This window comes from Pempheris klunzingeri, chromosome 19 (assembly GCF_042242105.1).
Source record: "Pempheris klunzingeri isolate RE-2024b chromosome 19, fPemKlu1.hap1, whole genome shotgun sequence".
NCBI lineage: Eukaryota > Metazoa > Chordata > Actinopteri > Acropomatiformes > Pempheridae > Pempheris > Pempheris klunzingeri.
In genome coordinates, this window is record NC_092030.1 from 17035674 (window position 1) to 17052025 (window position 16352).

At 42.7% G+C, this 16352-nt stretch overlaps 1 protein-coding gene across 1 annotated transcript in view; it reads right to left on the minus strand.

Annotated features, from left to right (window-relative positions):
• The window catches only part of LOC139218855 (carboxyl-terminal PDZ ligand of neuronal nitric oxide synthase protein), a 47609-nt gene extending 31481 nt beyond the window's left edge, over positions 1-16128 (minus strand). The window contains exons 1-2 of the mRNA XM_070850577.1: positions 15665-16128; positions 14235-14306 (exon numbers count right to left, since the gene is read on the minus strand). Coding sequence (XP_070706678.1) covers positions 14235-14306; positions 15665-15769 — 177 coding nt within the window. The 5' untranslated portion in view covers positions 15770-16128. The remainder of the gene's footprint in view (positions 1-14234; positions 14307-15664) is intronic.
• Positions 16129-16352: the final 224 nt, after the last annotated feature.

Sequence of the window (16352 nt, forward strand, 5' to 3'; positions counted from 1 at the left end):
TAATGGTTGTCATGATGATCACTATGTCATTCCATCTCAAATTAAAGCAGCACAGCAAGGTTAAATAAGAAAAGCAGTACATGTGATGCGGGATGAGTCAATCTGTACCTTTGGAGAGGAATCGGCTACATTTGAAGCAGGCTCGTCAGAGGAAGCAGCTAAGCCTCAGTGCGAGCCCAGGCAGGCACTCCTAGAGTGTCGGCGCCCTTGCGGTGAGAAAGGACCCACGCCTGAGTGACTCGCTGACAGGCACAGTGAAAGGACAGGCAGTCCCAGAGCGCTGACGGCGGCTACTCAGGGTTAGTCACATGGGACATGGAGGAAATACAAAGGAACAACCTGAGCATGCCAAACACTCAAGGACGCACAGAAAGTAGGGACATCCACATGTGCACTTAGGAAGACAGCACAAGGAATAGATTTACTGTCCCAGAATATTCACAAGGTAATAGTTAACATTATTTCATAACTTAGAAAAACTCTAATCCAAACTGCTAATACTGAGTTTGAATCTCATCTGTGACATCAAAATGTTTAAAAAAAAAGATGGGGAGAATCAAGCAGATGCCCTAACATCTGGAAATGGTGCAAAAGCAGAACTACACCTGCAGACTCCAGGCAGCACTGACAAAAACATCATCTTAATCCTCTTCCACGTTATTGCATTAAGACACGGTGGCACTGTCTCCTTTAATGCAAATGCAAATCTGAGCCACAAGTAACTGTAATGAAAGAAAACGAGCCACAATATGTCAGATCACTGGTGTGGTCCTGGTGGGGGGGGATTCACTCATACATGTCCTGTTGTACTGCAGTCCAATGGGAAGATCTTGGGTTCACTGTCAAAGACATGTTATGTTCCATAGCATTAAGCCTAAATATCCCACTTTGTCCTGTGATGTGTGTGTTAGCGGGCAGCATAGCAGAGGGAATAAGATCTAAATTGGAAGCCAACTGTGGTCCAGTATATATCTTAACATACTTAAGTGTGATGTGGGAACTTGAAACCTCCAGAGCACATACACAGAGAGCTGTATTGCATTGCATCGTCACAGACTGGGGGAAGGAGTAGACGTAAACTTTTATGTGGACAAACCTTCTCAGACACAATTTAATATTCAAGACTGAATGTTTTAGATGTTTAATTATAAACATGAAAAAAAGTACTGATTTAGGTTTAGGTTGTAATTTCTGTATGTGTGCATGTGTGTTTGTGAGAGCTATTGCTTTAAGCTCAACACAAACTACTTACACCGTAAGTTGGCCTGAACCGGTGACTCATGCTGCTGCTTTCTAGAGCTTGTAAATAGTTGCATATCATTTATAAAGTGCTTCACTGGCTCAACAAGCAACACTGCCTGGGTATCATTTAGGATTCATCCAGCCAAGAGTATTAGGAAGTTTTATTGGCTTCAGTTGATGCGTCTAGACTGATCTGGTACATTTGCTTCACCGATCAACAAGGAGTGAAAACAAACTGTCTAAGTGTGTACATGCTAAGGTGATGAAGAAGGGATAAGGTTAGGCACTTGGGCAACAGAGCATCCTACAGCAAGAGGTTAATATAGGGACCATGATGATGCAGAGATGCTGAGCGCGGCTCTGTCCCATGCAGAAGTCTAGCAAAGCAGCCGTCACAGTAATAGGATTACTGGAACGCACGCTGTCAGATCACAGACCCTAAAATCCCTGCAGGGGGGGGCATCACCTATCTACATCCATATACTGAGAAAACACGTTTGTGCTGCCATGTAGTCAACATGATGACCAATAGTTAGGATAGCAGCAGATTCTGCACCTTGAGGGGTCTGAATTAATCTATTCAGTCAAAAACTCCGACCATTCTGTGGTTGGAGTTTTTCCAATGAGAAGATTTGATGCTTTTCCATGTTTTATATCCTTGTAAACCGAATATCTTTGGGTTTTGGACAAAACAAGACATCTAATGTTGTTATCTTGGACTTTGACATATTGTTCATCATTTTGGACATTTCATAGACTATTATCTTCATTAACTGATCATTTAATCAATTAATAATCATCACAGCCCTACACTATTCTAAAGATAATTATATCTTTTAAATAACTTCAAATAGGAGGGTTAACTATTTAATTCTTCCAGTGCAATAATGAGAGACTAATGCTGACCTAGAATCTGTTAGGAATGGCTTGTGTGTATTATTACCCTGGACAGATTGTCACACATATCTGTTGCCAAATTCTCTACATGTCTGCCATCACAAAGGAAAAACACATATGTGAATGGACAGGACACTGGGGAGCCTGCAGCTGGTGTGACAAAGATACATGATGAAAGAAAAACAGGGAGAACAATAAAGTAGGTGATGAACCATTTAATGAAACAATGTCAGGTTTGAGGCCAAAAGCGACTTGCCTGCTTAACCACATGTTAACCCTGTTTCAGGGTTCGGGGGGGCAAACGTGGGGTGTCAATCAAGGGCACCATCTGTGCCTGAGATGCAGACATGCCCCAAAAAAGCCACTTGAAAAAGGGTTTAAGGGTGTGTGAGAGCTTTCATAAAGCTCAAACATGAGTAGCTTAAATCCTTGTCTGAGAGGACTGAGACAGCTTCTTATGCAGGCTACTACACCGGCAACAATTTGTCTGACAACAGCAGGTTGGGCAACGTGTGACACCACATGGCACTGATTGATGACAGTCACCACCACTCTACTTCCTGCTGTTTTCCTAGTTTTCTGCTTCTTTCCACTTGCCGAGGTAAATGTGAATTCACACCCAAGAGAAGTGCTGAATGAGAAATATTATGCTCATACTTGTGTTTGTGGGTCCAACTGGAATATGTTTACATCTTGTTATATTAAAAAACAAACAAAAAAACCCACATTTTTTTCATACTGACTCACATTATTTTTCTAATACATGCTGCTCTTCCCAAACGTTCTGATTGGTCAGCTCCCACAAGCCTGAGCAGGTACTGCCCACTAAATCCCACATTACCTCTGCCGTCTCCAAAGCACGAAAACGGAGCTTCATTAGCTGAACAACATGCTAACGTGCAGTTAAACAGACTAACCTGCCAAATAAACAGCAAAACAACATAAAACATCCTAAATAAAGTAAATCTGCTGGTGGGAGGACATGACAACCGTTGTGTGAGTTTTTACAGCCCACAACAGCACAACCTGCATGCTCTGCTCCGACCTTCTACATCTTATTCCCAGATCTAGCGTTAGATAGCGGGTCACATGTTCAGCAGATCCCTGCATGCGATGTGTTCTCACACACATTTACTAAAACATGGAGTCGAGCGAATGAGAGGGGATGGCTTTTTCTCACATATATCCCCTTTGAATTAATGAATGAAATAAAAAAAAAAAACAAAAAAAACAGCAAAGTTATTCATTTGGCCCTCTTATCGCTGAGGCTCTGTGATTCACCATCAGTGATGCACTGCAGCAGATTAGAAGCAATCAAATGGATCAAAAGCAGTGAATGCCTTTTGTGCAGAATCAAAGGACTTACTGGAGACGAGCAGTGTTCAGTGTGCATGTGATAACAGAGATGATCACTGCACTGTCTTTGTGATATTATTCAGAAAGAGGGATAGGGGTCGAAAGCTACACTAGCGGCTCTCCGAGGCTGTACTCATTAACATCAGTATGCTAGTGCGCTCACAATGACAATGTTAACATGCTGATGTTTAGCAGGTCACCATCTTGGGTTTAGTTGGTATTTGATTATAAATAAAAATTTTAAGGTAACGATGAAGCTGGATGAAAAAGGGTCACAAAAGTTACTACAAATCATCCTGAGGGGAACGTGAATGTCTGTACCAAAACTTAATGCAATTTATAGTTGAGATTCTTCACCAAATATAAACCTCATGGTGACACTTGAGGAAAATTCAGGGGGTCACCAAAGTCAGCAAGAATCATCCTCTAGGGACGATGAATGTTGTTGATGTATGATGATGTATGATAAATCTAAGCCCAAAGACTACATTAATGCCTGCTGCAGGAACACAGTTATGCTCGGAGAAGACAAACCCAGGATGTAAGTATTAGGCTAGTAGCAGCATTTGTAGTGTTTTTAGGACATTTAGTTTGTGGATGCTGACCAAACCTTCAGGGATTTCTGGCTGGTGTAGTACTGTCAGAGATCCCTTTGTCTCACATCCACTGTAACCGTGACCAAAGGTTGCTAGAGGTCATTCAGTAATACTTTTAGCTGGGATAACAGAGCCCGGATAATGTTGGGAAGTCACGACACTCTCCTGTGCTAGTTTGATGCATCTGATGCAGGTGATGGCGAGGGGAGACCGAGACAATCAGACATAAAGATAAGACGGCAGAAAGAAGATCTGAGGAGCACAGGGTTTAACAAAACCCCAAAACACACACAGAAAGTGAAAAAATAGACCAGTCAAAGGCAAAGATTACACTGAAATCCAGTTGGGATCAAATTATTCAAAAAGGAAGCACAAGAAAACGTACAAAAAAAAAAGTACAGCGTTTGGGAAATTGAGATTCTGCTCCAAAAATATGCTAATGCCTCCAGTGCATACGATTAGGCAGCTTATGGGCTGTCTCCTCCCTCATTATCCATTCAGTTTTTCTGCCCTGATGGGTTGATGCAAGTGGAGATAACAATGAATAAAGCAAAGCAGTTTCTCAAACTTTCACTGCAGAGTGGTGTGTTATATAAACAAATACTGAAGTAAATGGCATAGCATGATTTTTTTTCTATTCGATATCAACATCTGAAAATACAGCTTTGATTTTATTTAATCTATTAAGAACCTTTGCTGCAAATGTCCATTAATGAACGGGCAGAGTTTAGCAGGTAGGGACATGTTGTTAATACGAGTGACGGACACATTAGCCTCGTTATCTTGTTAGCTGCTGTGTGGACGGCAGTGCCGAGGCAGTTTAGAGTCGTCACGATGAGCAGCTGCAGTTTGCTCACATCATTTATCCAATTAGAGTATAACAGGGAGCAGCCATTGTGTCCCCAACAGACTAAAACAAACACAATCCTATTGACACGTCTTGGATTCCCAAGAGCATACATGAACTACACATCAGTCACACTCACCAGATAAAATGAGGGATTTAGTGATGGCAGAAAGACAAAAGAGTAGATTGGACCCTCATGTACAGTGGGTACGTTTCCACAGTCCACATTTACATATATCTACTACAACATGACATATATTGTAAAATTTACTGTAACCAACAAATCTCTGCATATTGTGTACGGTGCAATATACTATCAACATGCATCATAAATAAATGTGTCATTATTACGCATCTTTAATTAGGCATTGCTAATATCAAATACATGTAAATATATTACTTAACCATGGAATTGCATTACATAATCTAAAAGTCAGGTTTCTCTTGCATTCTGATTTGTGTGTGTCGAATTAAGTCTACATCCCCAATATTTGTAGTAAGTGTTACATCATGCTTGTGGCCCTCATCATTACAACCAGCTGCTGGGTGGCAGCCATGTAGGATTCCCATTCATGCCCAGGTCTGGAGGAGGGTTGGCTGGAGTAAGTTGACCCTTTCAGTGTGTCTGAATGGGATACTAGCCATGCTCGTGCCATGCCAAATTCATGCTATGATGCATGTTACTGCTTAATGAAGGGCGTTGACACGAGGAAATCAGAGGCGATTTAACATCAACTTGATCTCAGAGCTCCCCAACTGCTTCAATTCAATTCAATTCAACTTTATTGTCTGTTCAGGTAAAAACAGAAAATTTTCTTTTGTCACGGCTATAAAAACAAGGTTTAAAAACCCACATTCAGGCATTAAAAGACACCCCCACACATCAAAAAACACAGCACAACAGGTAAAACGAATAAAACACGTAAAGTAGACTAAAAACACAGTGCAGTCTATCCTGTGCTATTGAGGGCAGCTATTGCAGAGGGGATGAGGGATTTTCTGTAAGTGTTTTTCCTGGCCAGTGGGGTTCTATAGCGTCTGCCTGACGGCAGCAGCATGAAGGAGTGGTGGAGGGGATGGGAGGGGTCCTCAGTGATGAGGGTGGCTTTCCTCATCACTGAGCGTCCATACAGTTCTGACAGAGGGAGTTGGGCTGTTTGGGTGATTTTGCTGGCCTGGTTTATTATTCGGGAGAGATTTGTTTTGTGTTTGATGGTGAGGAAATTGAACCAGGTTGATATGTTATAGGTGAGGATGGATTCAATGAGTGATTTGTAAACGAGAGTTAAAATGTCCTTGCTGATATTAAAAGATCTGAGCTTCCTGAGTAGGTGGAGTGGCTGTTGAGCCTTCTTGTATATAGTGTCTGCATGTGGTCCAAAGGAAAGACAGGTGTCGATTTCCGTCCCCAGGTATTTGAAGCTGTGCACCTGTTCCACCCCCAGACCATGGATCTGCATGGGTTGGAACAGGTCTGGGCTTTTCCCTGAGGATCCACAGCATAGCTCTTTGGTCTTTGATATGTTGAGCCCTAATGAGCTCTCTCTTCCTGCATGCTTACACTGAAGACTGTATATAGTAATGGACGATGCCTCTCCACTTCCTCCTACTGTATAAGAATTAAGATAAAGACGTGTCAATTATGACGTTACACTACTTTTTATGGCATTAAAAAACTAATTAAAACCAAATTTATTAGAAAAGTGACAGTGACCATCTCTGGGTAAAATTATTTTCAATTGTCTTATTTTAGTTTCGCCAATGTCCCATCTGCTAACATGGAGGGGGAGAAGTTTATGAGCTACACTGCAGCCAGCCACCAGTGGGCAATACGAAATGTCGTGGCCTCGCATCTGGGGAGCTGTCATGTTGTCCATCGTGATGTACAGTCTGCAGTTCAGACTTGAGACAAGAGGAGGAAAACACAGAGTCAATGTAGCTACAAACAAAGACAGATGAAGGTGGTGACACAAAAGAGGTTCAGACTGTAGGAGGAGGTTGAACGATAGGAGCAGGAGAACGAGACCTTGAGGCTTTCCGTGTAGCACGCTGGAACAAGATGACAGAAGTGAGATGAATTTGCACAACACACATTTACACAACTGCACACACACAACTCCAAATAGCATTTAGAAGTAGGGCAGCCTATCTGCCAGCTCAAAAGCCTGCAGCACTTTCCTCAAACATTATCCAACAAACGATAATACAATACGCCTAGTTTATCTGCCTACTCATGCTAAGACAGAATGCTTCCAGGCAGAGACGCACAACTTGCAAACCTGACATGTTAATTTTAAGTAATACAGAGAATGAGAACCTTATATAATGTAGACTGAGTGAAAATGAATGGAAATACTGACATGGCTACATATGCTTTTCATGTGCAACTGTCATCACATATATTCATGACAAACCCGTAGGGTTACTTTCTCCATCTGCTCCAAACTTTGAGCCCCTCCCAAACCTGATGAGAGCTGAGACTGACATGTTTTGGCGGCGGAGCTGGTTGCCAGGGAGACCTGAGGAGCGGCCTGACATTTGTGGTTAATTGAGATCTGCAGAATAATAGCAAGAGGGAGCGAGAACTCAACTGTAACCATTCAACAAGAGATGATCCATGCAATTCTTATCTATTTCAAATCTAATCATCCTGTTGGGAAAATCTGGACGACTAGACGAATTTGTACATTTACAGATCGCAGAATAACCTTTTACCAAATATGGACACAATGACCAAACTTGTACGTGTGTCATTGTATGTAATTTTTCATATAATAAAAGTACAAGGGGAGTTGATTTAGGGTGAAGTTCCCCATTTCTCAGCCAGATCAGGAGTAGGTTTAATTTAACTTAACAATAAAGTTGCAATTATCTGTACAGCTTATTGAATGAAATTAACAGGAGCTTTATTCAAAACCAAACAATTTTTTTTCAGATTGTGTCAGAAGGGTGTCGATTAATCACTGTGGTCATTTCTGCAGCCTGTCATTTTGCCCACTCTTTACGCCTGTACGCCTCTCATATATACTCTCTCATCTTATTCATTGCAGGCCCAAGGACACATGAGCACCCTGATGCAAATACACTCACATGACAGCAGATAAGCTGGTGCAGGCACACACCCACACAAACACTACCCACACCACACATCTACACACATGTCCAGCTCCTGGTCTGTTGACATTGGTTGTGTTTGCACTTGAGATTAGGCTTTGTAGCAGGCAGCAATAACAGGCAGGTTTTATGATTGTTCAGATGAGGTTCTAGTTATGAGCTCTACAGGGACCTTTTCACTGTAATGTAACTAGAAGCTTGGACAAGTCAGAATGGAATAAAAATAATACTAGGTTTATAGTTTATACAGCTGACCTGGTTGAAAATGTCAGCCCTGATCAGTTTCTGTGACATTTGTAGTCCTATCTGACTTTGTCTAAATGACTATAATAATGATTTTTAAGTCTAGAACCACACCATTTTCATGTATCCATTAAAAACCACAACTGGCCCTACTTTGTTTGCTACAGAGAGTGACAGTCAGGAAATGCCAATGAAGAAAATGTGCCTTCGGGCTTCGCCGTAGCATTGAGCTCATGGCTTTAGAAATCTGTTTTCCTAAGGATGGCTTGTTTTGGGTGTGCATGGGGAGCTCACAGTATATGGGACTTGATTAAATGTGGCACTGAGAGACATGGCATAGCCTTGGGGCAAATCATAAAAGCCTGTGTTTGTGTATCCGTGCGACAAGATGCTGGTCGTAGAGGCACGGACCACTTACCCCCTGTCTGTCCATCCATGTGAGCAAAGACCTGCTGTCCCTTCAGCATATTTATCCACCCCACGCACCAGTGCCCAAGCAAGCAGGAACAAAGCATAAAATACAGCAAAATAATTAAATAAAATTACATTACATTTTCCTCCCTTAGCATGAAGAGAAAATCATTTCACTGTGGTGATGTTTCAATTTCAATGTCCAGTTTTAGTCACATTTTGAATGACAAAACTTTATGGAGAATCTGTTCATTTCAATGAAATCGCTGAAAGCGCATTCACTCATGAAGACAAGTAAGACAAGTCAGTCTGCATGGCTCTTTTTGCATCAACTTAACTAGGGAATTTTGAACTGCCAATTTGTGCCGCTGACCAACAGCAAACTCTTACGAAATATACTTTTAAGTACGACAGACTATGATTTATTTTAAAAATGGCTGTTGATCAAGAAGAATGAGACCCCCATTGTTTAGGGGACTGAAAAACAAAGGGCACCCTTTCAAAGCTGAAATCACATCTAATCCAGTAAACATATAGGTCACTTAGTATGGTATTGTACATCTGCCATTAAGCTGGCATGAATACAAAGTGAAAACAATCCCCCCCCCAATATGTGTCATGCTTCCCTAAATACAGCACATTCACACATGTGAGTGCACACAGAACACCCGACTAACCGCCCCCACTTTGCTATAGATCTGTAACCCCCCCTGCAGTTAAGCTGTGCTCTCATTTCTCTGGTTTTCTGGGACATGCAGGGTGTGTAATTCTTATGCAAAAATGTGAGTCACTGATAATTAAGAATTGTTTATGTTGAGTCCTGACTCCAGTTCAGTTTTCCCCGTGGTCATGTTGTTTGATCGTCATCCGTGTTCAAATCTAACTTTGGCTCAACTGTAGATATAGATTGAAACGCCTCATTTGTGCATTTCACCCTCATCCATAATGGGATGTTCTGACTAATCTGTGAGTGTTTTGAGTGTTCTGTAGCCTTCAGGCATGGGGACGCATTTGTTATGGCTAGCTGCCGAAATCTGACCATACAGAATTAAAAAAGGAGAGAGAGAAAGAGAGAAAGTATAGCTAGAGGAAGTGAAATATGAACATTTCTGCTTCTTTGGTGGAAGGTATTTATATTTAGCCACTTTGTTGTATGAGTGAGGAACAGGTGGTCACATGAGCACAGAGGAAGAAACAGAGATGATGGTTAATAATGAACCCTCATGGTTTGCCTTAGCCATGCTGGATGAGTTTTTGTTGACAACACCTGGAACTGAAAGATGTTAAGCCAATATCTGCATTCCACTTTTTACTAATTTACCATTTTATAACGGTCACTGCCTCTCAGAATCTAAAACTGTTTTTCTGTCCACAGTTTGAGTAAAGCCCGAAGCGTTGAGACACAAAAAAGTAAAACTAAGATTGTGTAAAAATGTCTGTTGCATTCTCTGACGGATCCGGAGTGCCCGTTTTCTCACAGCATCCCCCATGACGGCCAAACATCTGCTCTTGACTGAATCATGACAGCTCAGCGTGCTCTCCAAAGACAGATGCAGACTCAACGGACCCATACTTAAACGCACGGCAGAGATCTTTTCATAAGATGCTCCAGACAGACACGGGGACAAATGCAGAGAGAGGGGAGCCATGTAATTTCCAGCGAGACTCTTGGCAGTCTGAGGAAGGAGGCTGCATCCTGATGGACATGTGAGGGAGGCTTAAAATCCCATTAGAGACGATCAAAATTCAAAGGGAAGCATGCAAAGCCTGCCCTCAGCCTAAAATCTATTCTTGTCAGCACTGAGTAGATGGCAGAGATGGGCTAAATTGAGACAGTCTATTTTGGTAGGAGGAGAGTGAGGGGATGGAAAGAAAACAGCAGTGGAGAGACAGGGGGGCTGGAGTTGAGGGAGTAAGAGAGAGCTGAAAGACTGAAACATAGTCAGGGGTGAGGAGGAGAGAATAGCCTTCGACTTGTTTCCTTTTGTAGAGAGACAGCGGCCTCCTGTAAATAGTGCGTGTTTGTTTCTCAAGGAAATTCCAGCACATACACATATCCTTTTCTGAGGCAGTGAGCTGTGGACGACTACACCAAACCCTCTCCATGTGGGATGAAGCAACGTCAGCCTTTGTCATTCAGCCTCCTTAATCAATTGCGAAGGTTGTTAGAATGCAAGGGGTCTCGCTATTATGGAGCACCGGAGCTCACACACACACACACACACACACACACTCACACACAAGTTTGTATGAATATGTGTGTGTGTGTGTGTGTGTGTGTACACCACTGGGGTGGTTTCTATGCCACTGGTCAAACTGAATGAAACAAATTCTTATAAACCAACACAGGAAGATCGGTCAGCCATGATGGGAGAAGGTTGAACAAAACACAACTCTGAAAAGATCCACAGGGTACAAAATTGTGTCTTTTCACTTTCTCGCTGTGGGAATGGCAGGTGTGCGTGTGCTTGCAAAACGGCTGACGACTTGACTCAACTAGCACAGCTCCTCCGTCCTGTCAAACCCAGATATCCTGTTTGTTCAGGGATGATCGGGTTGTCTTGTAAGCTTTCCCTCTCTCCCTTCTCCTGTTTGCTCCTGTTTCCTCCCAGCGACCAAGACTAAAGAGATTAGCTGATGGAGATGAAACGACCGCAGCTATGCCAGCCAGCCAACATGCAACCCCTTCTCCATTCCAGGACTTCGTCTCGAGTCGTTCTCCCGCTGCCATCAGTTCATTCCTCACTCTCTTTAATCACACTCCGCTTCCGTGGAGTCCCTGTGCAGTCCCTCTGCTAAGGGGTTTGAGCTTTTAAATTAAAGACAAGGCCTTTGCGTTTGTGAAGAGAGATGAGGAGAAAGTCAGGGAGGCCAGTCAATATTCGGCTACACAAAGCTAATTACATCTGACTTGGCAACCAACCCTGAATGCACGCGCCTGCCCTCTAAAATGCTCATGTGTTTGCAGTCACACAGTGTAAGCGCAGTGTGAGAGGGTTCAACCAAAAAAAGAAGCAAAAAATACTTTCCTGTATGTTCGAGACCGAGGCAGCATCAGACATACTTTATAACAAAACCCATTCCGGAGATATTTGGCTGACTTTATGCCTCCTGTTACGCTGCACTTTAACATGTCACAGAAAAGATGTTTGTTTTTCCAGCTTGTGTTTCTGTTCCAGTTGTTCCAATGATGCTTGTTCTTTTTCCTGACAACAGTTAGATGAAAAGAGCAATGGCTACCTTATCTTAGCATAAAAACCAGACACAGTTGGAAATAAAACTAAATAACATCCATCCACTAGCACATCTAAAGCTTGGTTGATCCAGGCAACTGAAGAGGGGTATTTCTGGTCTAATGTGTGGGTTAGGGTTTGGGACTATTTCTTGGCTGGGTGCAGTGACTTCCTGAAGTCTTGTCGCCAAGACGAGGTTACCAAGCAACAAGCGGCGATTTAAGGAAGAAACACTTCAATAAGCTAAGCTAACCGTTTCCTGGCTATAGCTTCAAATATTATGGACAGACCTATTTCTCAGCAAGAATGCAAATAAGCACATTCCTTTCAAGTCAAATAAATTAACTTCAAACTACTGGGCCACCATGATGTCCGACTGACATCTTTTGAGGAACTGACTTAAGGAAATGTTAGAAAATTAAGGGAAATTTACTTATTATCTTGCAGTTGCCACTTGTGGTTACTGTTATGTAAAAGTTGTGTGTTTTTTCTCTTCTGTTTTATTTTTAGAGCTTCGACTGCAAACATGACATGACACACAAAAACTACGGTCATCCACCGGTCAGTGTAAAAACACAGGCCTTTAAATAGCTACATGTCTTTAGCCACTGTCAGCAGGGATTACATTAAATATACATGACAAATTAATAAATGAGGCTGTATGTTTTTATAGATTCTTTACGTTCACAGTCACCGGGGACTCTACGAAGCAGTGTTCCGCTTCATTCATTAGCCTTTCAAACAAAGATATTCTATACAACAGACTGTGAGTTACAACCTAAATACACTAACTCATTTATTATTCATTCAGGGCTTTCTTTGCACCCCAGGGGGCCTCAATGTACAGAAATACTCAAACCCAACATGTACGCATCCACATATGAGCACACACTCAGACATAAGTAAGCGCTAATGATGCACGGTGTGTACATACGGAGATATAAATAGATGCTGGTGTAGAGATCTAGATTTGATGTAAAAACGACTAAGTGTTATGTATCATTTTCAGAGTTAATCTTTTTCCTGTAGCAATCAAAAGCATGTGCTTGCCTATACCCGCTGTTTTATGTTCTGCCTCAGCCTGCAGTGTATCGCCCCGATGATCATGTTTACTTTACAACCTTATTGATTTGCCAGTTTGGGAATTGCAGGAAATAACAGGCACTATCTGCACGCTCATCCCATTCACACACAGACACAGACTCATAAGCAGCCTGGCTTTGTCTCTGTTCCATAGACCTACTTCTGTAGATGGGTTTAGTTTGCCTAAAATATCTCTTTTAACAGCTGGGTTCGCCTGATCATACACACACGCAGTTTCACACTTAAAGTGATACGGCAGCCACCCACAAACACAATCTTTTACACTACAGGAGCCAAAACAAAGTAAGAGTCCTGGATTTCCCAAAATGGTAAAAAAAAAAAAAGTTTGAACACTGTGGCTCAAAACATGCATTTTTTAGAGGATAAATGTGCATTATGGCTTTTAGTTGCTCAAAAAAAAAAGAAATCACACATTTCTTTCCTGCATCTTCACCCAGCTCAGCTAGACTTAAGAGCCTTGTCATGTCTGAACCAAGCTACTCCAGTGAGTCACACTTAGATTACTGAACCACCCTGGCTGTCTGATACAACTCTGTGTTAGCTTCTGGAGGAAAATGCTGCCCTGCTGGGACAATGAGGGAGAAAATGATTACAAGATCCCCACAGCAACACTACTGATATAACCCATCAAGCCTGACTATGATATTATAGTGTGAATAACAATGTGGGAAAAGTGAATGGAGAGAAATAGAGAGAGAAAAAATGAACTGAAAGAAGAAAAAAGGTTGATTTGTGGAATCCTAATAAACGATCAGCTCAACACAATAATAATAAGTCACAGTCTGACCTTAATCAAAGGCAGCGTTAACATTGCGCATGTACACACTTTGCCCCTCAACTCTCACAAACATGACTAGAGAAGGCAAAGAAAGCCATGCAACCCACCTCTCTCTTATTGCTTTTTCATTCAACACTACCCCCCCCCCCCCCGGCACCGCTTTCAGGATCCGTGCTCTGCTGTGCAGCCAGTGCATGCGTCACTACATTCTCAGTACAAATTTCATCTGACAGCCGCTCACTCTTTGTATTGTGCGAGTGATTACTGTGTTATTGTAAAGGCAGTTTCTGTCCTCCATCATGGAGCAATCACCACAGAACTGAAGACTGAGGAGGAGCGAGAGAGAGGGTGTGTGTTTCTGAGTGTGTGTTTCTGCTCTTTAACGCTCATGACATATAGTGATTGGATCTTACCCTGATTCTCCTCATGGCTGCCACGATCTCCATCCGACTGTTGGGCCTGGGCACGTCGAGGCTCCCCACGTACTGTGGTAAACAATCACACGCATTGGAAGAGCACCAGAGTCAGAGATATCATCCTGCACACTTAATCTTCCATAATCACACATGAAAAAAAACCTCAGTGACATTACTTCAATTAAATGAAATCAGTGGCTATTCTCACTAAGCACTTACTCACTTCCAGCCTCACCAAAGTGAGGTCATTTATAAGATTCTTTTCAGACTTCTATGAGGGCAAAAGCCCACATAGTGATGCTCGCTCTTCAGACTACATAAAATAAAAACAAAAACAGAAAGACAAACCAAACAACCTAAATTCTCACATGGATGTAAAACTGTTTTACATAGTTTTCCATTGCAGAGATTAACATTTTCATTTAAATGTGGCAAGCTAGTGCTTCTCCATTTAGCACAAAATGTGTTTAATGCATTGTATAAAAGACTCCTTCTGCCTTCTTAATAAGCCATTTGTGGCTTGCATATATTCACATTTGCAGCTGTGTAATTACGGCGCTCTAGGGACTGTGCTGCTCTTGTTTTTAATATTATTTTAAATAGCGAGCATGCTCTGAAAGCGTAAAAAGAAGTAACACTGACACTTTCACTTTATCTCACTTGTTCAGCACCTCATGGTATATTGATAAGTTTAGTCATTCACTGAGATGTTGCGGTTTCTTCTTAAACTTCAGTTGTATGATGTGCACACATGAGGATGGAGGGATGAGAGTTAATGTGGCTTCGTGCATCTTTCTGTGTGCGCTCTTGGTCCCATCGCAGTCTTACCCATAAAGAGTTTTGTACTTCAACAGTGAGAAACGGTTCGTGTCATGAGTTTACTATGTGAATGTGTTCACAAGTGGAATAAAGAAATATCGATGACGATGTGCAGCCATGTGGCTGAACTTTGGACCAGTACCACTCCCTTGATTCAAACACCTTGCTGTTTCCTGTAAAATAAGAGCTACAGTCCAGGCAATACAAACCAGCCCAGGCAGCCTAGGATATAAAGTTACAGATTGGTGTGTGTGAATAGAGCCTCTAAAAACTGAATACTGTCTTAGCTGCTTCCCTCAGAGGTTAATAATTCAATGCCTTGTGGAAAAAACCTGAAAACACACTCAGTTGAGGTTCACTTTAGAGCATCCAACATAAGGACAGCTACCTCAGTGTTTAAGGAGGAGTTTTTAAGGATTTTGACACAAATAAACTAAGATTCGCCACCAGACTTGCAGCATTACAAAACATGCATGCTGTTGAGTCCACATGGGTTCAAACTTCACGATGGATCCCAGCTGAAAGGCTCCGGTGCACCTGCGCTCCCAAACTACAGATCTGAAGTGGCCTGTGCGGTTACAAATGAGCAGGATGGCCGTTTGTCTCACCTTGGCTTGGAAATAAATCCCATGCTGGTACGCCTCTTCGTTGTGGAGAGGCACCCTCGAGTCGGCCACGTCGTCCACCAGGTTGTACCTGTTCCTGGCGGGCATCGCGGGCTCAAACCGACGACCTGCACCCCCACCCCCTCAACACACACACACACACACACAGTAAACCCTGTTAACAGGCGGACAGACAGGTGTCGTCTGGCTGTGAAACGCTACAATCCCACGCGTGTGCAGCGCGCAGCTCCAGGAGTGAGTTCCCGGTGGAGACGCAGTCCATTGTTGGTGCTTTGCGCTTCAAAGGTCCCGTTCTCAAGGGGGACAGATTTAAGCGACCCCCCACCCCCCTTTTTCTCCTCCTCTTTAACAAAACACTGAAGGATTTCCCTCCAGATTAGCAGCAACGTGGAGGTGGAGGATGTGTGTCCCCAAAGCCACGAGTGGGAGAAGATCCAGCGTAAGAAGCGGCGTTTCTCTCCGCAGGTGATTCTGGCTCGATGAGGGTGTGTTTTTTTTTTTTTTTTTTGTTTTTTTTTTCTATCCCAGGCTGTTGGTGGCAACGCGGCACCTCTCTCTCCCACTCTCTCTCTGTCTCTCTCTCTCTCTCTCCCTCTCCCCCCCAACCCCACAAAGCACAAAGCAAGACCCTCATTGGAGCAAAGTTCCCAAGCATGATGCAACCCGGAGG